This window comes from Mastomys coucha, unplaced genomic scaffold (assembly GCF_008632895.1).
Source record: "Mastomys coucha isolate ucsf_1 unplaced genomic scaffold, UCSF_Mcou_1 pScaffold15, whole genome shotgun sequence".
NCBI lineage: Eukaryota > Metazoa > Chordata > Mammalia > Rodentia > Muridae > Mastomys > Mastomys coucha.
Genome location: NW_022196897.1, coordinates 131,740,083 through 131,765,036, shown reverse-complemented (window position 1 = coordinate 131,765,036; position 24,954 = coordinate 131,740,083). Strand labels below are relative to the sequence as shown.

General features: G+C 42.3%; 1 protein-coding gene across 3 annotated transcripts in view; it reads left to right on the top strand.

Annotated features, from left to right (window-relative positions):
• Ralgapa2 (Ral GTPase activating protein catalytic alpha subunit 2) overlaps positions 1-24,954 on the top strand; it is a 285,753-nt gene that overhangs the window by 27,037 nt on the left and 233,762 nt on the right. For 2 of the 3 annotated variants that reach the window (XM_031372139.1, XM_031372140.1), the window contains exons 2-3: positions 3,477-3,587; positions 7,900-7,952. In XM_031372139.1, coding sequence (XP_031227999.1) covers positions 3,477-3,587; positions 7,900-7,952 — 164 coding nt within the window. Of the gene's footprint in view, positions 1-3,476; positions 3,588-7,899; positions 7,953-23,546; positions 23,654-24,954 lie in introns of those variants that run through there. The other variant, XM_031372141.1, reaches the window with a different exon arrangement.

Sequence of the window (24,954 nt, the reverse complement as noted above, 5' to 3'; positions counted from 1 at the left end):
GTGCCCACCTGGCCAGAATCCCTTGTCCCGCGGAACAGGGACCCTGCGAGAAATCCCGGTCCATGGCACTTCCTAACTTGTTATTTCGGACAGGTGAATGGGGAGATCTTCATTTAAGGGTACTGCCCACCCCACATACTGCTCCATCTACTTCACATGGTTGTAGGGAGGGTAGAATAGAATAACTCATGAACTATCTTGTAAAGCATAAGGCAGACCATAAATACATGCATTATTAATATCCCAAACCTGCCTGTGTGGGTTATCTGTTCCTTGCTTTGGTACCCAGAATGGGCTTCAGCCTTGGTACCCTACTGTTGCTGGTTATGCTTACCTGTTTATCTTGATGGCGTTGGCTTTTTACTTTCTAAGCACTAGGAAGAGTATTACTTGGTATCGATAGGGCACAATAAGTGAAGGAATTAGCCAAAAAAGCCTGTCTAAACAGTTTGTGGTTATGGTAGTCCCCCCTACCCCAGCCCTGAGCAAACCCTTCCTTTATATCTCTGTGCTTCTGAACATTATTAGCCTTGCTAAAAAAACCCTTTGTTTTACTCCAGTCTTTTTTTACTTTTCCTTCAGGATGCCAAACTCCTGTGCCTTCCCTAAGACCTATCTTTACTCTGTATTCTCTTGATTTTGGACTAGATGTGTAAAACATTTGATATTCAGACTTTGCTTATTCACTTAACAAATGGGTACCCCATACCCCAGGTTATTTTCTGGGGTGGAAGGGGCAGCAGTCAACAATGTAGGTGGGATTCCTGCCCTCGGGCCATTTCTGTTCTAGTGAGGCTCACAAAAGATACAGATGTAACTGAGTAAGTTGGTATTTGGGCCCATTTTAATGCCACCTTTGATGAGGACTCCCAGGACAGTGAGGTCCTCTGCTGGTATAGATAAACGGATTGTGTTAACTCCTGCTATGCCTGGCTTACTATGTGTTGGATGACCTTGAAGCTATCTTCTTGTCCTACCACTGAGAACTTGAAGCTCTTATCAACAAGAAAGACCCTGGTTGGTTGAGGGAGAAAGGTGGCTGCTACCTAGATTTTTGGCTTCAGGAAAGCATTGTGATTTATATGGAAGCCCCTCAAAGTTACTGAGGCCTGTCTTTGCTCTAGTTGCTGGTATTTTGAATGTCTTGGAGGGACTAGGGGTCAAGGGTAAGGTGGGAGAGTACTGATGATCCAGTAACCTCTCTGGGTTGCACTGATGCCCTGCTAAGGGACTGTTTGTTCCTTGTGGCTTCCTGAATCTGAAGCCCTTTCACTGTGAGGAATAAGGCAGTAGATGGGATGAAGAGTATGGAGTGACACTTGGGACATTTGTGGATTTCATGAGGTATTAATGAGTAATCCCATTTCTGAAGATGAAGTCAAACCAGCTATAGGATGATCTGGGAGTCAAGCCAGTGTCCCTGAGGGGACCCAAGTGGAATATATGTTTGGGAACTTTGAGGACTGGAAAGATGTCATGGTGGATAGAGTGTAGGGCCTGAGGGGACAGTGGTGTGCAGTGGAGGTGGTTATTAGGGATAATTGTTCAGCAGAGATGGAGACAGACTGGATGTGGGGTGGTGTGTTTCAGGTGACAGTGAGAGGTGACTGGGCCAGATGTGCCACTAAATTTGAACTGTAGTTAAAACAAGCAGAGTTCTTCCTGACAGTCTGTCTGTACCCCCCTGTGTGACCTCCACCTAGTTTTCCCCTGTCCTGGGACATGTCATACTGCTTCATTCCCTTGGGCATGCTGGAATCCTGTTGGAAGCAGGTCTTCTCTGTTAGATGCACTCCCTGCCCTCACAGAACCTACAGTCCCACTCATATATTACTATACCCCTGAACTGAGAACAACATTCTACTGATATTTCCTTGAAACAATTGAATAAAAGAAACATTCTACAAAAGTCAGTGGTAAGATAATAACTACCACTGTACACCTACAAGCAGGAAATCCTGAGGCCATTAGAACATAAATGTCATGTTGCAACAGGCAGATTCTGAATAAGGCTGTCAAGGGTTCCTGGAAAAACAGTGTTGCTCCTAAGAATGATAGACTCAGAGAGAGGATGGAGTTCACTTGGTAGAGGGCTTGCCTAGGATGTGTGAGGCAATAATTCAATTCTTAGTACCATATAAAAACAAATGTGGTTCAAGAGAGGTGGAGGCAGGAGGGCCAGAAGTTCAAGGTCATCCTCTACTATATAAAGAGTTTCAGCCCAGCTTGGCTTATAGACCTTGTCTCTAAATAAATCAATAGACAAGAAAGTAAGTACATGGACAAACAAATGATAGTGTTCATGTCAGTTGATGATATTAGTTTCACTGTTGCCTGTATTCACCCAGGTAAATTTTCAGCTACTAGGCACCTCTACTGTCCAGTGATGTTTTATTTTGAGTTGTAAAAATAGTATGAAATTGACAGATCATGTGAGTTTAATAACATCTTGTATGTATTAAAATATGAAATAATTTTTTAAAATGTATAATAATTTTTACACAAAGGGGCTGTATATGGTAACTAAAGGAAGTCAGTTCTGTAGATGCATGCTGACTGTTACTGTTAGCCGAGCTTGCCACATGGATTTACAGTATTAGGACTGTGGACACAGGGCACACTAGCTTGCTACAGATGGAATGGCAGCATTGGGTTTTTCTCTTGAGTAATATCTGGAATTTTGAGGATGTTTCTAATTTCTCTGAGATATATAATTGTAAAGCATTAACTCCAATGGTCAGGACCTCGTAAATGGCACAAGCAACATCACTGGCTCCGAGGAATGAACAAAGGCTTGCTGAGAGTGGATAGCTGCTCTGATGAGGGTTTTTTGCCTGGGCTGATCAGGCGTTGAGAAGAAGGAACCCCAGTGGGAATGGTTGCTGAACCACCCACCTCTCTGGTCATAGCAGAACTCTGTGTCAGACAGGACACATGATCCACAGTATGGAGGCGGAGTGAGTGAGGGCAGGGCACCTAGGTGAGTGGGGGAAGGGTGCACGTGGCTGCAGGGATGTGTTGGGAATGTACACTAGGTCATTTGGACTGCTTTCTCCTCAATGCCTAGAGCACTATGGTGGTGGAGAAGGGGCTCATATTGTAAGACCTCCACAAGTTGCTTTTCACAGGTCCACAGAGTGGTCCCTCTTTGAGACCCCCTATCAAAGCTGCTTCTTCCATGGGCTTCCTTGTCTCCTTCTCCACAAAGAAAACTCCTCAGACCCATCCACTTTCTCCAGACTTTTAGCTGGCCTGTGAGGGTTGTTCCCTTGTCAGGCCTGGCCTTCTTGGGTGGGCCTTACAGTTTCCTGGACATTCATGTGTGAGCGGTGCAGGACAGAGCTCTCTTAGGTGAATAGCCAAGTGAGAACACTGTTTTGTTTTGTTTCATGAGGGAGTAAGACTAGCTTTATTTTTTTTCATTTCTGAAAATGTCTATGAATCCTAATGTTGTAAATGCAAACTTCTCTTTTCAGATAACGTGGATGCAAGCGATCTTAAGCAGTTTTTTGAGACCAACTATTCTCAGATATATTTCATCTTCTATGAAAATTTTATAACACTGGAAAATAGTTTGAAGTTAAAAGGTAAGCATTTCTACAACTCTTTTTTTGAGCAGTCAGAAAATTTCGGAAGTTATGTTGTCATGAGCCACAAGTTCTGCATTTTTAAGTTTTCTTTCTTCCTGGGCTTTGGGACCTCAGTCTGGTGGACTGGTTGGCATCTCTGTTTTCCTTGAGTCTTCCCTCACACAGGTGTAAATTGAACAGCAGATGGCTGAAGGGAAAATAGAAGGAACCCACAGAAAGCATGGATTCCGAAGGGATAATTCATTTAAAGAGCAGGGGAAGAAAATAATACATGGACAGTGTTTTTCTAAAATCCAGATTTAATCTGTGCTTGGTGGCACAAGCTATAATTCCAGAGCTCTGGGGGCAGAGGCAAGAAAATCATGAAGCCAAGAGCACCCTGGTCTACATAGTGAGACCATACCACAAAAGCCCAAAACCACAAAACAACACCAACGGCAAAATCAAATTCCATTAAAGGAGATGTGAGATGAGATGAGAGCTGAGTGTCTCCTTTGTCCATACCTCCTGTCCTTAGAGATTTTCTGTATTATCAGTGAGTCTCCTTTGTATGCTCCCATACTTATGCCCATGTGTAAAATAATCTTTGGAAAGTAAAGCAGCTGTGGGAATTGGGTGAGGGGATTGTGTAGTCAGAAGCAGACTGTCCTCACCCTTCTTGCTGTTTCTCCTTGAGCATTACTTGGCCTATCTGTGTTGGTGTCCACCCCCACTTCTACCCCCACCCCTTTCCTGTCAGCAAGAAGCAGATTAACAGACACACTGGGATTTCAGCACAGGTAGCCCGCAGTATGGGGAAGCTGCCATCACTATCTTTGCTTTTCCATTTCATGTCATCTGTTTTGGAAATTGGTTAGGAAAAACAAAGGAGAGTGTTTCTCCAAGTCTCTCCACCAGCTCGGTGCATCATCCTGCTGTAGATCTCTCTCTCCAGCAAACATCAGCTGGTGCCCATTAACTGCATTCAGTCTTGCCAGGCTCCTGGGAGATGTTTCAGATCCTGCAGGCTAAGGCCTGAGAGCCACAAGGCTACTCCCCTTTAAGGCCAGTTGCAGGGTCTGGGTTGCTGCCTGTGCAGTGACAGACTGCCTATATTTAAGAATCTACTACTCTCTTCTCAGGGTTGTTTAATTTGCTAGAGGAGCTGGCAGAATGTAGGGAAACAACCTTATTTATATTTATTAGAAAATTCTTGTTCATTTACCGCATTACACATGAATAATACAGATTTTAATGGATGCCTATGAACAGACAGATAAAAAGCTGTGTGTGAGGTCTGGAAAGCCCTGAACACAGGAATATCTTTGCCATGGAGTTGGGGAACCCACTCTACGTATACATGATACCTTCATTTTCACAATCTGGGATCTTCCTTAGCCAGATTCTTTTGGATTTCATGATGCTTCCTTGTGTAGACATGATTGATCAGTATTAGTCATAGGTGATGAACTCAGCCTGCAGGTTGTTGTTGGTGGATGGGGCTGACAGTAGGATTTGAAGTGGAGCATTGCAGCTAGAGGACAGAGCTTGAGCAAAGGCAGTAAGTACAGTGCCCTTAGGGCATGTTTGGGCCATGTGTATTTTTTTCTTTCGACATAAGGTATGTGAATGAGATGTGTAAGAAATCCAGTCCTGCTTGCCAGGTATTTTGGAGGTAAGAGGATGAAGGCAGCTCTGACCAGTCTGTATTTGAGGTACTTTGGGACACTCAGCAGTAAGTGTTGACTGGGCAGCAGAAACATAGGTGAGCTATGTTTGGGAGAAGTGGGTGGAAGCTTGCTGTTGCCAAGGGCAAAAGTATATCAAGGAAAAAGGGAGTCAGCAAATAAAGGGGAGGAGATATATTAGTGGAAAGGTGTTAGGAAATTATGTTGTCACAGAAGCCAGGGGAGAGGTTTCATTAAGGCATGTAAGATCAGAAAGCCTGATGATGCAGAAAGATGAGATGCAGTGGGATTAGGAAATGAGAGCTCACCTCTGACCTGGGGACACGGTTCTTGGTGAGGAACTGTCAGAAGCTTGACAGGTGGACGTGAGTGGTGGGGTGTAGAACCTGGAAAGGCACTCTTGGAGCTGTGATATGTAGACAGAGAACCTATCTGAAGCTGGTCATGGGAGAGTTGCTAAGGGCTGCACCTACAGCCTGAAGGAGAGGGACAGCCAGATGGAGAAGTAACAGATAGTATGGGTGTTGGAGAAGGGGTTGAGAGAATCAAGTGAACAGTACAGAGACACAGGCAAGAGCAGAGTGGCCTTTTTGTCTGAGAATATAGACAGACATTTTGGGATAAGAAAGAAAACCTGAAGGGCTTCCTGAAGTGGCCCAATTGCTGTGATCAAACAGAAATGTACCCTGTGTGTGTGAAGGGGAAGGGATATGGGCTCAGTCTTCAGTGGGCTCTGGTATGCAGCACATGGTTCAGAGTTAAGCTCTTAGCAAGAGCTTGGGCTCTAGAATACATTAGACTGTGTAGCAGCCTGTGCCTAGGATGCCAGCATTTTTTAAAAAAGATGTTTCTCAATTTCTATGTCAGATTTGTAAGGTATAAATCTTAAACTTAAGAAAATTTATTTTGGCCCAAAGGGTAGATAGTACAAATATGAAATGATCTGTATTTACTTTGGCAGTTTTGCTCTTAACCGCTGAGCCATGGCTCAGCCCTCCAAGTTTCTTTTCCACAGAGTGACTGAAGCCATGGCTTAAGCTTACTGGCTCTAGCCCTGCAGTAGCTTTTCATCCTCAGAGTCACTGTAGTGACTTTATCCTGCCTGTCATCTGCCTTCTTTGCCATACCTATTCTCTAAGCTTATCTGTTCCAATGTCTCCATCTTTGCTGTAGCCTCCAGGGCCTTCCTGACTCTGTCAAACATGCTCAGCAACAGGAACTTGGTCTGGTCCACACTCCCTTCCTGGGGGTGACTCCTTCATATTTCTGTATGGCTTGATTCTTTGCCCGTTGTAAAGTTGCTTTCACTTTGTGAAAGTTGTCTAGCTGTCACTTTCCCAGGAAAGTATTTTTTGCCTTCCCTAATTGCATATTTGATTTTAATATTCCTCATTTATTTTCTAACTTATTTATAGTTTGCTTCCTCTTGTCAAAATGTAATATTCCCCAGGGCAGGGAATTTTGCTCCTTTGGTTCATTCCTTTGTTCTCTGGGCCCAATAGAATTCCTGAAGAGCAGTCTTTGTAAATGATGAATGATGATTACTTCTTAGAGCTGTAAACATTCAGTTAGGTCAGGAGCCTGAAACTGATCGCTTTCTTGACTACTTTTGTTATTATACTTGTTGTTGAGAGAGGTTCTTGCTATGAAGCCTAGGCTGGCCTTGAACTCCTGGTGATTTTCCCCTTCCTACTACCAGTATTACAGTTGTGGGCCACCATGCCACACTGGCTTCACTGGATATACTCATATCCACTTATTTACATACATCCTGTGACCACAGAGTCTGATAGTTGCAAGAGAGATCTGAAAAACCAGAACTGTTTACTCTCTGATGATTCTTAAGTTAGGTGCAGCTAAACACAATATCTGGGACGTAGTATGGACAATAAATGGTAATTACTACCATTAGGTGGTACAGTTTTTATATTGTTATTAATTAATATTATCAAAGGGGTATTGTGGGGCTATGGATGTAGCTCAGTTGGTAGAGTGCCTGCCTAGCATGCAGGAAATTAATTCTAGCACCATATAAAACCGAGTATGGTGGCATCCGAGTACTTGGGAGATAGAGGCAGGAGAATCAAAACTTCAAGGTTATCTTCACTTATATAGCAAGTTGGAGGCCAGCCTGGGTACAATGAAGCCCTGTCTCAAAAAAAGAAAAAGTATAATGTAAATTTGTACAATGAAGAAGACAGACTCTTCTCTATAGATACCCATGTTCTTTGGCTGTTAACAATATCATTATTTTCCTGTTCATTTTACTGTAGTTTGAGCCACTTAGTACCTAGTTAAGAAACCAATTAGAGGAGGGGAGAGAGGAAGGATTGTAGGAGGAGGTGACCGGGAGTGGAGCAGTGAGTGGGATATAAAGTGAATAAGTAAAAAAATAAAAACACCAATTAGAAAATATGGAGGTTCTGTACAAAGTGCTAGACGTAGAGCTCTAGTATAAGGGGTGGCTGCAGCTGACACGGACTTGATGTGCCATTTCACTACCTGTGCATTCCTAGCAGTGCCTCTCCCTTAGTAGGTCCCCATGCATGTCTTCAGCATTTAAGATGCTTTTCAGCATTTTGTGTGACATTCTAAAGCTTAAGTGCTAGCATGTTGACTAATTTCTTTTTCTTAATTTCCAGGGAATAATAAGTCACAAAGGGAGGAGCTGGACTCCATCCTCTTTCTATTTGAAGTAAGTTCTGGTTATTATTATTATTGTTATTATTATAGCTCTTAAAATCCTTGTTAGAAATAAGATACCTTAGTTGATCTGTACTTGTACCAGTGCAATAATAATGGTTGTGCATGGCTGTACCCTGCCCTCTTTCCTGCCTTCTACCCGTGTTTTACCACAGTACTGTTAAGAATTTATGTGATTTTTCTTTTTATTTTATTTTATTTTATTTTTTTTATTTTTTATTTTTTTAAAGATTTAGTTTGTTTATTTTATGTGTATGAGTACACTGTAGCTCTACAGAGGACTGTGAGCCATGAGTGGCTGCTGTTGAACTCAGGACCTCTGCCGGCCCCACTCTCTCCTTCATAGTTTTATTGCAGCTGTCTTCAGACGCACCAGAAGAGGGTGTCCGATCTCATTACAGGTGGTTGTGAGCCACCATGTGGTTGCTGGGATCCGAACTCAGGACCTTCGGAAGAGCAGTCAGTGTTCTTACCCGCTGAGCCATCTCGCCAGCCCCCGATTTTTCTTTTTAAAAAATGTGTAGAAGTTTTGCTAGTTGGAAGAGTAAACAAATTTTAAATAGTGGTAGCTTTTGCTGTTTCCTTTCCATATGAACTTTTATGTGACTCTTGCATAAATGTTCTCGATCCCCCAAACTTCAGGCGACTTGTCTCACTGACATGTGAATCTGACATGTTTTCCCACATTTATGTGTAATATTTTAAAATTTATTTTTATGCATACGGATAGGGGCATGTTCTGTGCATGTGTGTCTGTGCATGTGTGTCTGTGCACTGTGTATGTTAATTCATTCATAGTGTAGAGAAATTTTAATCTAGCAACATGGCTGCTCTGGCAAGGGATCACATCCAAAAACCTTCTAGGTTTGTATGATCCTGCCAGAATGCAGCCACACTCTGGATTACAGTATATTTTGGCTAGATATAGACACACCCTTAGTATACAACTTTAATTCCTAACAATGAAGGAAACATAAGTTTGTAGAAGGAAGCAGTCATGTTTGAAAGTGACATCTAATTGAGGGGCAAAATGACAAATCAGAGAATAATTTGACAAAATGAGTCATAGATAGGATATGCCGAACTCACATGAGAGCAGGACAGGAAAGAGAGGCTACTTAAGAGTATGGGGGGCGGGTAGGGGTGTGGTGGGAGTGTGTATATGAGGGTTTTACTGGAACAGCTTGACAGAGACAGGTTGCAGAGAGAACAAACTAGACACAGGTGAAGACAGAATGAGCCAGAGAATGAACAGGAGCCAGAAGACTAGAATATATCACCAAAGTTAGAATGAGGCCAGGTAGAACAATTCAGTCAGAAGCCAAACTGTATTGAGTCAGTCAGTTTGGAAAATTAGATTGTATAGACGCTAGAAGCTTCCAGGCCTAGGGCTAGGGCTAGTTAGAACAGAGAAGGAAGTACTCTGGACTCAGCCCAAGATGTTTGAATACACATCTCATTACGTCATCTGAGGAAATAGAAGCGACATTTATATGTAGCTTGAAGTAGTGTGTGCATAGTTTGCTATAAGAGGATAAACTCCATGTGTGCATGTATGTATACATGTTTGTGCGTTCCCTGATTAGGCTCTGCTGGCTGCCTAGAAAGCTCCAGGAGTCCCCCTGTCTTTGCTTTCTCAGCACTGGGATCACATGCAGGCACCACCACATGTGCTGGTATAAAAAGGGCTTTTCTAGTTAAGTGGTCTCCCCAGCTCAAAGAAGAAAAATGTGTGACTGTAAGGAAAGGCCAAATGGGCAGACCTGGGTGGAGGGAAGGCTAGGAAAGGAAGCTGTGGCGAATTGTGAGGGGCTGTTTGAATGGAGTAAGTTATGGCATGGGGCATGCTATGACATGGTAGATGTTGGGGTGGGCCAGCTCACAGCCCTGGGTATGGGTCTGGGAGGTATCTGAGCTGGTCATCTTGCCAGCTCTCTAGCACCCACACCACCAGGGTGAGCTCCTCAGCACTGCTCTGACTAGCTCGTCCAATGCCACAGCTTGCAAGGAGCAGAGCCAGCTCTCTAGCTCTTTGCCCTCCTGGCTGGCTTACCTGCAGTCTCTGCAACCAGGGCCAGCTCTACTTTGTTGCATAGGTGAGGTGCAGGGCCTGCTTTCCCCAATTCTGCAGTTGGTGAGGGGCAGGACCAGCTCTCCCTATCTCATGACCCTGGGGACAGCTCTCCCCACCACTACCACAGGTGGCAAGGGCAAGGGGTCAGAGAGGGCATTTCTCCCACACCTATATCATGCATTATTTTGTCATACTCATGTATTTCCTGTGGTTACCCTGAATCAAGCCTATGCAAAGTTATTTTTACTGGGAGCATTAATTAATGAGTCCATTGCTTAAATCTGTTAACTATTATATGTTTCATTAATTTCATTTATTTCTGTAACAAGGTATAAATTTACCAAAAAATCTAACAATTTTTTAAAAGATTTATTTATTTCATGTATATGAGTACACACTGTAGATGAACAGATAGTTGTGAGCCTTCATCTGGTTGTTGGGAATTGGTAGACCCCCGCTGGCTCAGGCCCAATGTACTTATTATAAATAAGTACACTGTAGCTGTCTTCAGACACACCAGAAGAGGGCATCAGATCTCATTACAGGTGGTTATGAGACACCATGTGGTTGCTGGGATTTGAACTCAGGACCTTTGGAAGAGCAGTCAGTGCTCTTACTGGCTGAGCCATCTCTCCAGCCCAGGATCTAACATTTTAACATTACAAAGTCTGATAAAAAGACTGTGATCCTGACAGCCCTCCTGCCCCATTTTGAAGACTAGAAGCTACTACTAAAAGGAGACATTCCTGCTTGATAATCTCTTCCTTGTCTCAGGAGACATTCAATCCCAAGCGTCTTCTTTCTGTTTTTAAAAGGAGTATTGACTGAGCTTTTTGTAATGATGCATGCCTTTAATCTTAGCACTCGGGAGGCAGAGGCAAGTGGATCTCTGAATTCAAGGCTGGCCTGGTCTACATAGTGAGTTCCAGGACAGCCAGAGCTACATCGAGATCCTGTGTTGAAGGGAGAAATATATTACCTGGCTGGGGGTGATGGTTCAGTGGGTAGAGCAATTGCCACACAAGCTTGACAATCTGAGATGATGTTCCCCAGAACCCACTTGAAAAGCCAGATACTGTAAAGCAAGTGTCTGAAATCCCAGCATACTTCTACTAGGAGATTGGAGGGTGAGGTGGGAAAGTTGCCAGGAGCTCTCAGGCCAGCTAACCTTGCATACACAGCATTGAACAGGAGAGACCCTGTCTTAATCCAGGTAGAAGAGGACCGACACCTGAGGTTGTGGTCAGTGCTCGGTGTGTGCTTATACTTACACACACACACACACACACACACACACACAAACACACAACCACATAGCCACATGTACTCTTGAGTAACTGGTTGTGTAGTTTGGTTTTGAGTGTAGCAGATGTGTCCTCATGGCACACAGTCACCTGTGACTTGTTTCGTGCTCTCAGCCTTATTTTTAATGCATTATTCCACAGTGTAAAATTTAGCTCGGATTTATCCATTCACACTGCTGGATTCAGTGGGTAGGTGTGACTCATCCAGTTCCCACATTGGGTCTATAGGGGATTTCTGTTTTCTTTGATTGTGGATACTGGCCAACCTTTGCAGTGGCTTGTGTTTTTACTCATGGTGCTGGCACAGCCCTAGATTACATTTGCAAATAGAAATGATAAAAGTAATCATTACATTTTTATCCCCAAAAGAGTTTTGTTTTACCAATAAGAATAATATATTCTATACTTTTAGTGGCCACTCTGTTAGATTACATAAATTTGTTTCCATTTCTAGTTTGATTATTTTAAAAAATAGCAGATACATTTTTTTAATTTTTAAGTTTCTTTTTTCTCTGCATGGGTCAGCTGATGTCTCCTGTGTCTTCCAGTGTTATGTTTTGCAGGGACTAACACTTTCCTTGCATTTAAGGACTTAATATTTTTAATTCATTATCCTTAGGTGATAAATTAATTTTTACATATTTAAATTTTTTCTTAGAATTTTTTTTATATACTGTATTTTGATTCCATTCTTTCTCTTCCCCTAACTCCTTCCAGATCCACCCCTCTCCCTTATCTAATCAACCTCATGTTTCCTTTTTTTTTTAAAAAAAAAAAAGCACCCCTATTCCAACTCAAAGAACAACAGAATCACAACCACCATGGAATCTGCTTTTTGTATTGGCCAGCTACTGCTGAGTGTTAGGCCTGTCCTGGAATGTGGTTGAGTGAAGAAAACTGATTTTCCTCCTTCTTGCAGCTATCAATTGCAGGTCGCTTCTTGGCTAGAAGTAGGACTTTGTGCCCACTTCCCCTCCTTCATGCTGGGTGTTTTGTATTCTGTTTCTGGCAATTCTAATATGTGAAATCTTTAGTAGTATAAATCTTTTCTAACACAGTGGCTTCTTTTCTTGCATATGTTGTGAGATCAATATGAATCACACAGATTAAATTTTCGTTAAGTCTTTGTTTTAGATGGACTTGTTTCAGCTATGGATAGGACTTTGGGAGTGTTGTCATTTAGAACTACTTTGTCTTCCTTTGAGGATTACTAATGGGGTCTCAGGATGAATACCCACAACTTCCTGAGGGTAGGGCTCAGGGGCTAGAGGGACCAGATTTCTGTCCATTGTAGTGCTGGCATGGGAATTAGCTCTTTGGCTCCAGCATTCTTCCTTGTTTGAAGATCACAGATCATTCTTCTAACCCCATGTCCTTTCCATTTTTTGCTTCTGTCTCGTCTATTAACTTTTTTTTTTGTCTTTATTAGTTTCTCTGAGTCCTCAAAACCATACAATGCTTTAAGAGTCACATTTGTTGTTGTTTCTGTTGGAACTAGTTGTCCCAAAGGTGGGAAGCCTTCAGAAGCCTGAGTCCTCACCCTCCCACAAAGGAAGCCTGATGCCTTCCTTCTTGTCCAGAACTCTGCACAAGGGAGGGAGCTATTAGTGATACATTACTATTTACAGAGAGTTAGTTGCCTATATAGAAGAACAAATATATGTTATTGAAAGCTTCATAAAACTTTCACTTTGCATAGTAAATATGAGTGAATGATGAACTTGCATTTCTTTTGTTTATGTTCTATGCTCAGCTCTAGCTTTACAAGTTAGGTTGTAATTTGTGTGGTTCATTCTGGGCACTAAGCAATTTCATTGCTGCTTTCTACCTTAGAAGTGGTTTATGAGGGTTCTGAGGTGATACTCATCAATGTGTAAATAAGTGAGAAGGCTTCCTTTAGAAGAGGTAGAGTTATTAAGATGTTAAATTAAAGAAGTGACCCTGCACGAGTATATTCTATAAATAAGAAATGGATTGGAAGAAAGTGGATAGTTAAGAGAGTTACAGAGCCGTGGAGGAAGACTGTGTAAGAGAGCTACATCTTACCTTGGTAAGGGACAAAGTGCTAGGGCAGCTTTGGAAGTGGGAACAGTAGTTTTACAGAGTAGCAGACTGCCAGACAGTACAGTGTTCTGGTGAGTAAGTGATGGGCAGGGGAGGGTGGCAGCTCTGGTCGTAAGTTTCCAGAGTGTGGAGGATTGTACAGAGATGAAATCTGTTTGTCTTCACCTCTGGTGGGAGCACATGAACCTTTGGAAGATGGCCTGGCTACTTCTATTTGTAGGATCACTTAGGATTTCTGTTCCTCTTGGTTCATGGGGATGCTCATCATTCTCCTGCTTTAAAATTTGTTTTATTGTTATTGTGGTTATGACTAGATTTTTATTCTTTTAAAAATATTTATCTATCATTGCCAGATATTTCTAATAGAGGTGTAGGATCTCAGAACACAAATTAAATGCCATCTTACATTGACCAGAATTTATTTTACAAAGACCATTCTGTTTAATCCTTCTGAAATACATTATGTCTTTCTAGGTTTGTTTTTTGTGTTGGTGGTGGTCACATGTACGACTTTGACCTCTGAGCTACATTCCCTGTATGTCTCAGTTTTTAAAGATTTTTTTTAATGTAAATTAAAGTTTTATTTAACCCACAATTGAGTTGCCCTTTGGGGAGAATTGGGGAAGATGAATGAAGGGCAGAATTGGTGAGGGACCAACAACAATACCACAGTTAGTGGGAACCAGACTCCTGCTCGGCTCCGTAAAGGCAGAGTTTTCCTGCATGCTTGAACCCCGTTTCGGATTGATGAAGACTTCACAATCACCTGCTTTTTCGGGAAGTGGCAGGGAGTGCTCTCCTCTACTCCAAGACAGGGTGGCTTCTGGGAAGGCTGAAGCCCGGGCACCGCCCAGGGCCCCCGACCTGAGCCTGCTTTCACAGGAACGAGTGGCCGGCAGAGGTCAATCCGCGGCTCGCTTGGAGAAGAAACAGGGAGCTGGGCCCAGGCGAGAGGACTGTGACCAGGCCCTGCTGTCGCGAGCACAGTTGCGGGACCCCGGCCTGCGGGAGACTTCCTTAGGGCGGTGCCTGCCCCGGGAGGAAAGCATCAGTTCCACTCCTGCACCCCGACCTGCAACACCCAGCTAAATTAAGACCCATCTGCTCTTCGCCAGTGCGGGCTCCACCAGTCCTCTGCTCCCATCCCCACCCCACCTCAGACCTGGATCCCTCTCCCACCCGAGTCTCATCCCCACCCCACCTCAGACCTGGATCCCTTTTCCAATTCTAGTCTTATCCAAACCATCACTTAAGACCCACACATCCTCCCAGGACCTCCCCCTCACCCCTCTCTCAGACGTGAATCCTTCTCATCACTTCAGATCTTGATCTCTGTCCCGCATCATGGGCCTCTTCCCACCCTCACTCCAGACCTGGAACCCTCTTCCATATCTAGGGCCTACCTCCATCCTCACCTCAGACTTTATTTACCCTTTCTTCCTACCCTGGCTCAGAGCTAGCTGAGCGTGGCCCTCACTGTCTTACCCTAACTCTGCTGTCCTCAAAGGGTCTGCTCAAACTAAAGATTTTATTTTTAATTCCATGTGTATATGTGTGTGCATATGTGTATATGGGTCTGTATGGGTACATGCATGTGACTGTAGTACCTGTGGAGGCCAGAAGAGCCCATCAGATCTTCTGGAATTTTTACTAGAAGTGGGTACTAAGAACTGAACTCAGGTCTTCTGCAAGAGCAGTCTGTATCTATTCTTAGCTACTGAGCCATCTCTCCACCTTCATTTCTCACTTTCTATAGAGGACAGTTGAGGAGGTCTGTGGAGTTAGGTGACCTTTCTCAGGTTGCACATTTATCAGGTAGTAGCTCATAGAATTTACACCTGTGTTCTTAACTCTGAGGCAGTTACTTGATGAGGGGATGTTTAACCTGCTGAGGAACCCGATGATTGGGCCTCAAGTTCATATTGTCTTCTCCTGAGAACCGTCTAGATGCAGCCTCCAGGAGGTTATTTTAGTGATACTTAAGATTTGTTTTAATCAGGTATGATCAGGCACCCTGATAGGAAAATGACTGTAATGCAGGAGAGGTTTTAATTATATGTGCTCTTGCCTTAAAGCTGGACGCATGTCACAGAGGGCCTTAAAGGGTCACCCAGAGGTGAAATCAGCAGGTACAGAGAAAATTGAGAGTGGGAGTCTTTATTATGTTTATAAGAATGGTCAAGGTAAGACAAGTGTACTAAGCTGAATTTAGGGTTGTGGAGTTGAGCCATTTGAGCTGACTGTAGGCTCGTTGTTCATATCAGAGTGATTCAGGAGGCTTAAGAATGTGAGAACATACAAAAGGATTTGGGATTGGGTATGGGGGAAGGGAGGGCCTTGGGGGGCCCATGCCAAGGCATCCCTTCCCCCTGAGGGACCAGCCACACTGTGGTATAGTGTAGTAGAGTTTATTCAGGGCATGGAAAGGGCAGTTAAGAGGGTAGTAGAGGCAGAGAAAGGCAGAGAGAGGGAGAGTAGAGAAGTAGAGGCCTGCCATGACCATGTGTGTGTGGGGGAATGGAGAGAAAGGGGGAGCAAGGGGGCAAGAGGCAGGGGAGAGAAGGAGTAAGACAGAGAGGAGAGGGCAAGCAGCCCCTTTTATAGTGGGCTAGGCATACCTGGCTGTTGCCAGGTAACTGTGGGAGTGGAGTTCAGAGGAATGCCAACAGCAAGAAATTTCTTCACTCACCTATACCTGATTAAAACACACAGAGAAGAGGTTTCATTTACGGAGCCTGTGTGTGAGCTGTCATTGGATTTCTACACACTTGGCCTCCCCACCAAACTCACACACATCGCTGAGTCTGAAATTATGGATAAAGACAATACTTGATTTTCAGAATCCTTATTCTAAATTTTATAAAAATTATTTCTCAGATTAGACTATTGTAATCTTGCCATTATCCTTCTAGACATCTGAATGTGTTCTTTCTAGTCTGTAAAATGAGACTCAGCTGGTCTGTCCTTCTCACTCCCCAGGGGAGTCCTTCTCTGGGGAACAGCTCCCTCAGTTCCAGGCCACTTTGCCATGCACTTTTTGCTGTTTCTTCTCTGCCTGTTAGTCATGTGCCTTTCTTTGCAGGGGCGTTAACCCTTTTCCTACCACCACTCTTTCTTGTACTGTTCAAACTCACTGAATTCTTCTGGTAAGTGTTGCTGGAATGAGGGGTGGGAAACACTCATTCTTCTAGTAAACTTGTGTAATAAACCATAGTGTGTGGCCACTTGTTTGTTATTCCTTAATGTGGCTATGCCTTAGCCTCTTAATGAGGCCATAAAATTCCTCAGCCTAGCAGCCATTACTTACAGTTCTTTGTGTTTCCCACAGTGATTTGTACTTGCTAATATTTATTGTTAAATTAAAGTCTCTTAAATTCTCAACCTCTCTCCATTGTAGTTATTTGGTACTTTAGAGTTAATAGCATTTTTCCCCTCCTAGAGTTTGCTAGATGAAAGAGATATGTCTTGGTCTAGATCAGCTTTGACAGCATTAAGCTGATGACTTTAATAGAGGTACCTACCTTCTTTGCTTTGGTTTCTAGGCCTAGAAGTCAGGGGTAGGACTGGCTGAACCTCAGAGTCACTTACAGGTCTGTTATCCCTCAAATCTGTAACTGCCGCTTTGTTTGAAGTGTCTAAACAAAATTCAAAATGTTTGAACTCTGGTTAGCCTTTTAAAATTACCTATTTTATTTATGTGTTTATACCATGTATAGTGGAGAAGCTATGGAGTTTCCAGGCTACTACATTTGAAAGGCCATTCCTCTTTGTTAAATACATGGTTAGATTTTCACTTCACTGTAGGTCTGTCCTTATGGGACTTCCAAGAATTAGGGTTTTATTGTAGTAGACTTCCTAGACTTCTTGTTAGTCCCAAGTTGCTATGGTTGTGGCCTGAGGCATGGCCATGGCCTGAATTGAAAACATGCAAATTTGATTCTTTTGTATTCATGCCTTAGGATGAAAATGCCATTAATATAGCAGTAAATCAAATTACTTGGTCCCTTTTCTCTCCACCACATCTTACAGACCCTTTCTTCCTTCACTCCTACCTCCCAGCTAAAGGGCACGCACTCTTTTGTTCCAGGATAGGGCATTATGTCTCTTCTCTGTCCCTCCTTCGGTGGTCTGGGAAGTGCTGAAGTGAGAGGTAAACTGCAGCAGCTGAGCTGCACAGTGGTACAGGTGACACCTGGGCTTTTTGAAGGACACACGATGAAGGGCATGAATAACCACAGGCACTGGTGTCTGCGTTTCCTTCAGTACTCAGGATGGCATGAGTATGGTATCTTCCCTCCCCAAAGATTGTGGGATGCTGGATCAGAGCCAGGGCATACATTTGCAAAGCCTCGCCCACAGCTGTGTTCAGGAGTTACTGTATGACCACTGGTGAGCCTAGGCCTGCAGTGGGCTTTACATCTCACTTTAGCAGATTGCCACAGTGGGTTTCTTCCTCATTGCTTAGGTAGGCTTGTAGAGAATGAGTTTCCCAAAGTAAGTGAAAGAGGCTTGCAGCCACTTTCCTGAAAGTAGGCACATGACTGTCCCAGCACTGTACTAGGAGCTCTACAAGTAAGGTGAAACCAAAGGCTGGCTTTCATTCCTCTGATACTGCTTTGGATTTGAATATCACCCCTAGCTTGATTGTTGATTTTATTGTTGTAATCTCTCCTTGGTGCATGCATTTACTGGATACTAGGGGCATGTTAAAACAGAGGACTCAGGTCGGCCTCTCTCTCCCTCTCTCTCTCTCTGTCTCTCTCTCTCTCTCTCTGTCTCTGTCTCTCTCTCTCCTCCCCCTCCCTCCCTCCCTCCCGTAACTTAGTTATTCTGATGTCTGTTTTTGTTTGTGAACTCAAAAAAACTGGAAGATAAAAAAATATAAATGTTTAGCTTATTTTTGACATAATTTGTTTATTATAGTGTGCTGTATTGATAGTTTGAATTAGAGGACCAATGTCTGAGGTGAGGGTATTTATTTTTAGCTGATAAGGTAACTGCTACACTGCAGGACTGCAGTCTCCCTTATGAATTGGGATCTAGAGGTGAGAAACTTGGGATTGGCCCAACAGAGTGTACTGAATTACTCAGTTCACCTTGGAGGAAGGGAACCTGGAGACAAGATGTGGTAGAAGTCTGAAATTACATTCTTGTGATTGATTATCTGCCTTAGCAAGGTGCCTTACCCACCCCATCGTGGTAGCAGCTGACCTGTGGTAACTGACACCCTCAAAGAAGATCATGTAGACGAGAGTTAGGAAATGCACACATGAATCCTTTCAAGATAATAGAAGAGAGCACATCATGACAGGGCATTCACAATAACAAATGAGCACGTGATGTTAGGTTTGAACAGAGCACGTCTTCTCCTTTTACAGTGTTCTCATACTAATGTTGAGACCTAGTTTGTATGAATTTATTTCTTTTTAAAAAATATTCACTTAAAGAGAGCTGTACAGATGCTTGCTGTTTTGTATATTTTCTCTGGCTTGTTTTGTGTGGTTTATAGCACAGTAACTGTTAGAGAGTGACACCTAGTGTTTGATGTGCATGTGACACTGGGTAGGAAGGAAAGAGCTGGCCTGAAGCCTTTCTTCCCTGCAGCTGACCCTTAGGGCAGGGACATTTACTGATGAACTTGACAGCATGACCAGTCCCCTGATAGCCTGCAGGTCTGTCACTCAGGGAAGCATTTCAGTCTTAAGTTTCTGAGGTGGCAGGGACCAAGTTAGAGCACTGCATACAGGCTCTGTTGTTTCTGTCTCCTTCGCTGTGCAGATTCTCTCAGTGATTTTTTTTTTTAAATAAAAGAATGGTATGGAAAGGAGGGCCAATTAGATATGCAATACAGAATGGAAGAGGATGAAAGACGTGGTAGTTTTTAGCCAAGAATCAGAAGCTTGCATGAAATGGAGACTGACTAAAGGGCATGACATGGAGATTCATGTGTACAAAGAGTCAGTCTTCTTAGAGCTGACCTTTCTTCAGGACAGAGCTCACCTCTTATGGCAGAATTTTATGCTACTAAGTTGAAGGTCTATGAAACATCTATTGCAAGTGTTTTCTTAGAGAGGGTTAGACCTGAATATGATGTACATGTGAAAAAAATAAAACTTTCTGCTTCCAAGGCTTCAAATGTTTGAAAGTTTATGTGTTAGTGTGTAATGGGAATGTTTTCCTGTTTTGTCTGTGGTTCTGCACATCTCATGCTCCGTCCTGCAGAGGAGTAGCTTACTAACTAGTCTACAGGCAGTAGTCCTGTGCTTTCTCTCCTGTAATGCAGTTCTGGTTCCCATTGCCGTCAGGGCTGTTGCACTCCTCATCTGATCTCTGCCTCCTCATTCCTGTCTTATTCTTGTCCCTATTGGCAACCTCTTGGAAGTCATCAGAGCATCAGAAAAGCTTTCTGGGATGAGGTGGACACTGCTTAGTCTTCCTGAAATGTCCTTTTCTTGTAGGCGCACCCCTTTGTTTCCTTAAGGATTCTGTTCAAAGATATTTCTGCCTTTTCCCCTTAGATTATGCTGTCAAGGCAGAGATGGTGCGTTGTTTGTCTATTTCTGGTCTCTCTCATGGTAACTGGCACAGAATGGGTACTTAAAAAAGAAAATTAATTAATTAGTTAATTAAAAGGTAATTTAAACCTACCCCATCTGAATGATGCATTTATTGAATTCATTATTTTCTTGTGAGTACATGTGCATATGTGTCTTTTGCATTTCTTATTTCTCAGCATTTGAACAATTTATATCTATACTATTTTATTATAATATTTTCAGTTGTTATTTCTCTTATAGTAAATGATTTGGAGAATCTATTTTTATTAACATATTAAATGCTAGTTATGTAAATACAGCTCACTCCTACAGGATTTTTATGTCTCTATTCTTGTTAGGGAATTACTTTGATTAATCCTTGTTGCTAGAAGGTGAATTATGTACTTTGTTGAAGAAGGGAAGATATGTGGCTGATATAATTCTAGCTAAGAAACACCTTTTTTGAGCGTCAGATATATAAAGGCATATGTAGGTGACTACATAATTTTCAGATCATTACCCTCCACCCTTTAATGTATATGTCTGAGGTAGATGTAATTTGCTTCAGAAACGCCAAGAACTATATTGCCGTATAGGCCCTTCGTCTGCTTTGGGTCCCTCTTGTCCTCACTTTCTCTCTGTGACCTGATGTACACTCTGTGACGTATGATCACTTCACCACAGCTGATGAAAAGGCCAAGGTCAGCCTTGTTGTGTTGTTTAAAGAATATACTACATATTCTATTTGTTTTTTGCCTAGTGTTTTTTAGATTTATACTGAATTTACAACTTTAAGTGTGTTTGTCCAGGCATTTCTTGTGTGTGTGTGTGTGTGTATGTGTGTGTTCTTTTATGTGGTTCTGGGGAGTTCGTAATGTGCACTATCCTGGCACATGGGGTAATCTGTAATAGTCTAGTTTAATGCTAGCCATGCTTTCCATCTTCATTGCTTAATATTTTATGATTTAGAAGGCTATCTAATTACATATATACTTATTAGTTCCCCCAAGTTTTTATCATCTCTTCAGTATACACTTGAGTCTTTAAGAACATAAATCAGAAATGCTACAACCACATTTTCCTTTTTATTTATTTTGTTTGTTTTTGAGGAGACATTTCCATTTTTCTTTGGGATTGTCTCTTTTGTGGAACCATCATTGCAGCTGCATGGCACTTGCATGGAATAAAGTCACCCCCCCCAAAAAAAAAACCAACCTTTTTGCTGCTTTGGGTAAACTTAAGTAAACAAAAACCTTTGTCATTAGGACACCTTTGCCTTTTTAGGTCTTCATTGATGTCCTAGTTAGGGTTCACTGCTGTGAACAGACACCATGACCAAGGCAACTCTTATAAGGACAGCATTTAATTGGGGCTGGCATACAGGTTCAGAGGTTCAGTCCATTATCATCAAGGCGGGAACATGGCAGCATCCAGGCAGGCATGGTGCAAGAGCAGCTGAGAGTTCTACATCTTCATCTAAAGGCTGCTAGCAGAATACTGACTTCCAGGCAGCTAGGATGAGGGTCTGAAATCCTACACCTAAAGTGACACACCTATTCCAACAAGACCACATCTCCAAATAGTGCTACTCCCTGGGCTAAGTATATTCAAACCATGGCAATTGATAATCAGGTTTCCAACATCATGGTTGATTTCTAAAAATGTAGAACATCTGATATGTCTTCCTTTAAAAAAAATATGTTCCATATTTATTTTAGATGTCTTTTTTGTATTGTAAATTAAGTCTAAGTTTCTTACAGATTTTAAGTCTGTTTTCTTATGTGCTAAGAAATCATTATCTTTTAGGCAATGACCTAATCATGTATTGAGATGTAAAATGTTTGGAGACACATTTACATTTTCACTTCTTTTTATTAACTGCCACCTAGTACTTCCCTGCCATGGTTGGTTGGTTTCTTCTTTCCTTTCTTTTTCTTCCCTTCACCCACTCCTTTTCCTTTCCCTTGCCAGTTCTTTTTCTTTTTCTTATTTATTTATTTATTTATTTATTTATTTATTTATTTATTTTTGAGGCAGTGTTTTTCTGTGTAGCCTTGGCTGTCCTGGAGCTCTGTAGACCACACTGGCCTCAAACTCACAGAGATCTGCCTGCCTTTGCTTCCAGGAATTAAAGACTTGTGCCACCACTGCCCAGCCACCACATTACTGTGTTAGGGTACTATTTTCTCCTTTGTGTTCGTGTGTGTGTGTGTGTGTGTGTGTGTGTGTGTGTGTGTGTGTATACGCATGTATGTGTACTAAAACTAGAATTCCTTTGATTTCTTTTCATGATTTTTTTACCGATCTATTTGTTTGTGCCACTGCTTATTAGGAAATATTGTGTGCTAGGCACAGGCCCTGATGTGGAGGGTACTTGATGTATCAATAAAGTGTAAGTCCTTTCTCCCAGGGAATACAGAGAAAATAACTCTGGCAGAGTGGGCCTTATGCCTGTCCACCTCAGAAGGATGATGGAAGGTCTTTTTGAAGTGTTCTCATTCCAGGAGGTGAAATTTGAATTTAGTGTTTACAGTGACCAATAGGGATATGACAATACCGAGCTGTGTTTTACTTACTCCATAACAGCATGCTGAGAGATTAAGTAGTATTGCATAGTAGAAGGGATTTCTGGTATAAGTAAAACAGCATTTGTTTGAGCTAAAATGTATTCATTTTATTTTTAAGATTATCTGTTTGTTTGTTTTAGCTCTGTCTCACTTGAATTTAAAGGTTCTAAACAAGTATTGACCACCAGTGAAAATATTCTGTTTATATTAGAGTTGAGTTATTTTTAGCAACTGGTAAAAATCCACCAGGCAGTAGTGAAAAAGATGCCTCCTGTAGGTTGATGCGGAAGAATGTGCGGGCTCTTTGTCTGTGGGTCCTTCTGAAGCTAGACTAGTTGTATACTCAAGGCACCCACAGACTGCTGTCCTGAAGGCACTTCCAATTCTCCAGTTTAAGTTTTCTGCACATTTATTACCTCCAAGGTCAAGGAGCTAGGATGTCTGTTCTTTTAAATGAAGTCTGTTTTCTCCCAGGGCAGCATTTTTTGTATGCACAGCATCATGCCCTACAGCTGGTATGGGGAAGGGTTACTCCCTAGCTCTCTAGTCTCAAGCTGAACAAGTTTAGTTGATTATTGTTTCAGGTAGATTAGCTGGTATGCATTAGTATTTTCATTATTCTTTGGTGCCCTGCTTTCCATGTAGACTTGAAATCAGGTGTGAATCAACTCAGGCATGCTGCAATCATCTGGTAATAGTTTGGGGAAAAAAAGTTTCCCATCTAAATTAAATGAAGACTGGTGGTTTTAAAGTTCACAGTAGCATCTTGTATAAACTCCAGCTTATGTTTCATATTATTCCTGGTCATGCAGTGTGCTCTGAAGAAAAAGTAGCTATGGATAATCAGTTAAAAGAATGACAGATTCCCTGATGTGCTGATCGGTAGTAATACCTAATTTCGATTTTGAGTGTGCTGTAATGGATTACCATATAGATTCAGCTGAGCACTGAGCATTAAACAGAGTCATGTGTTTTCCAGAAAAGTAATATTTATTCACACTGTGTGGCTTTCTTGAAATTTTTTTTTATTTTATTCTCCAGTGAAACTACAAACAAGATGTCAATAGCTTATGTGGCATTCACAGCAGTATAGCTTAGAATATCAGCTGCAGTACAAGAAATGCCAGATTGCATTTGCCTCGCCAAAGGTAGGCTTCATCTGGGACTTCTGAGGCACAGGCTTAGCATTTAGACTAGGTAGTTGTGTTTGGCTGTATATTTATTGGCCCTCATAGGATTTAATCCATAAAAAGCACCCCTCACAATATTAGTGTACAGAAAGATGTATTAGTATGGCTATTGTTTCAGTCTCTGAATTGTTGTATAAAATTCTGTCATTTAGGAACTATTCTTTTTAAAAAACTATGGTGTGTGTGTGTGTGTGTGTGTGTGTGTGTGTGTGTGTGTGCGCGCATGCTCATGTACCGTGGAGTGCATGAGAAGGGAACAGCTTGCAGAAGTTAATACTCTCCTTCCATCATAGGTCCTGGGGATTGAACTCAGGTTGTCGGGCTTGATAGCAAGTGAATTTATCTATTAATCCATTTCACGGTCCTTTTGGAAATATCACCTCATGCATTAGACAAAATGTTTCATATCTAAACCTTGGAGTTTAATTCTTAATATCCTTAAAGTAGGCCCATTTTATAAATCTGAATACTTACGAGAAGTAGTGAGGCCTGTCCTAACCTGACCTTGTGTGAATTGGACATGATTTTTTTTTTTTTTCAAGACAGGGTTACTCTGTGTAGCCCTGGCTGTCCTGGAACTCACACTGTAGACCAGGCTGGCCTTGAACTCAGAAATCCGCCTGCCTCTGCCTTCCAAGTGCTGGGATTAAAGGCGTGCGCCATCACTGCCCAGCTGGACATGATTTTGTGGCAGATTTGGACAATATGAAAACATCTTTATGCATATCTGCTTGATGCATTTTCTGTTTTCTTATATTAAAAGGTGTTTTGTTGCCATATACTAATAAAAGAACAACTGAGGAGTATTAGTATGTAATTTGGAAGCTGAAAAGTATGACTTAGTGGTAGTTTGGTTTCTATTAAAAGTTTAAAATCTGAAAACCAGTGGGCATGTCAGATCAAGACAAAATCCACCCTGAATCTTTTTTTTTGGTTTTTCAAGACAGGGTTTTTCTGTACAGCTCTGGCTGTCCTGGAACATGCTATGTAGACCAGGCTATCCTCAAATTCAGAGAGATCCACCTGCCTCTGCCTCCCCCGTGCTAGGAATAAAGGTGTATGCCACCACTGCCTGGCTCACCTTGAATCTTTAATACACTTAGCACCTTCTTGAATAACATCTCCAGACCCGCTCCTCCCTTGTCTCCAGACCCGCTCCTCCCTTGTCTCCAGACCTGCTCCTCCCTTGTGTCCAGACCCGCTCCTCCCTTGTGTCCAGACCTGCTCCTCCCTTGTCTCCAGACCTGCTCCTCCCGTGT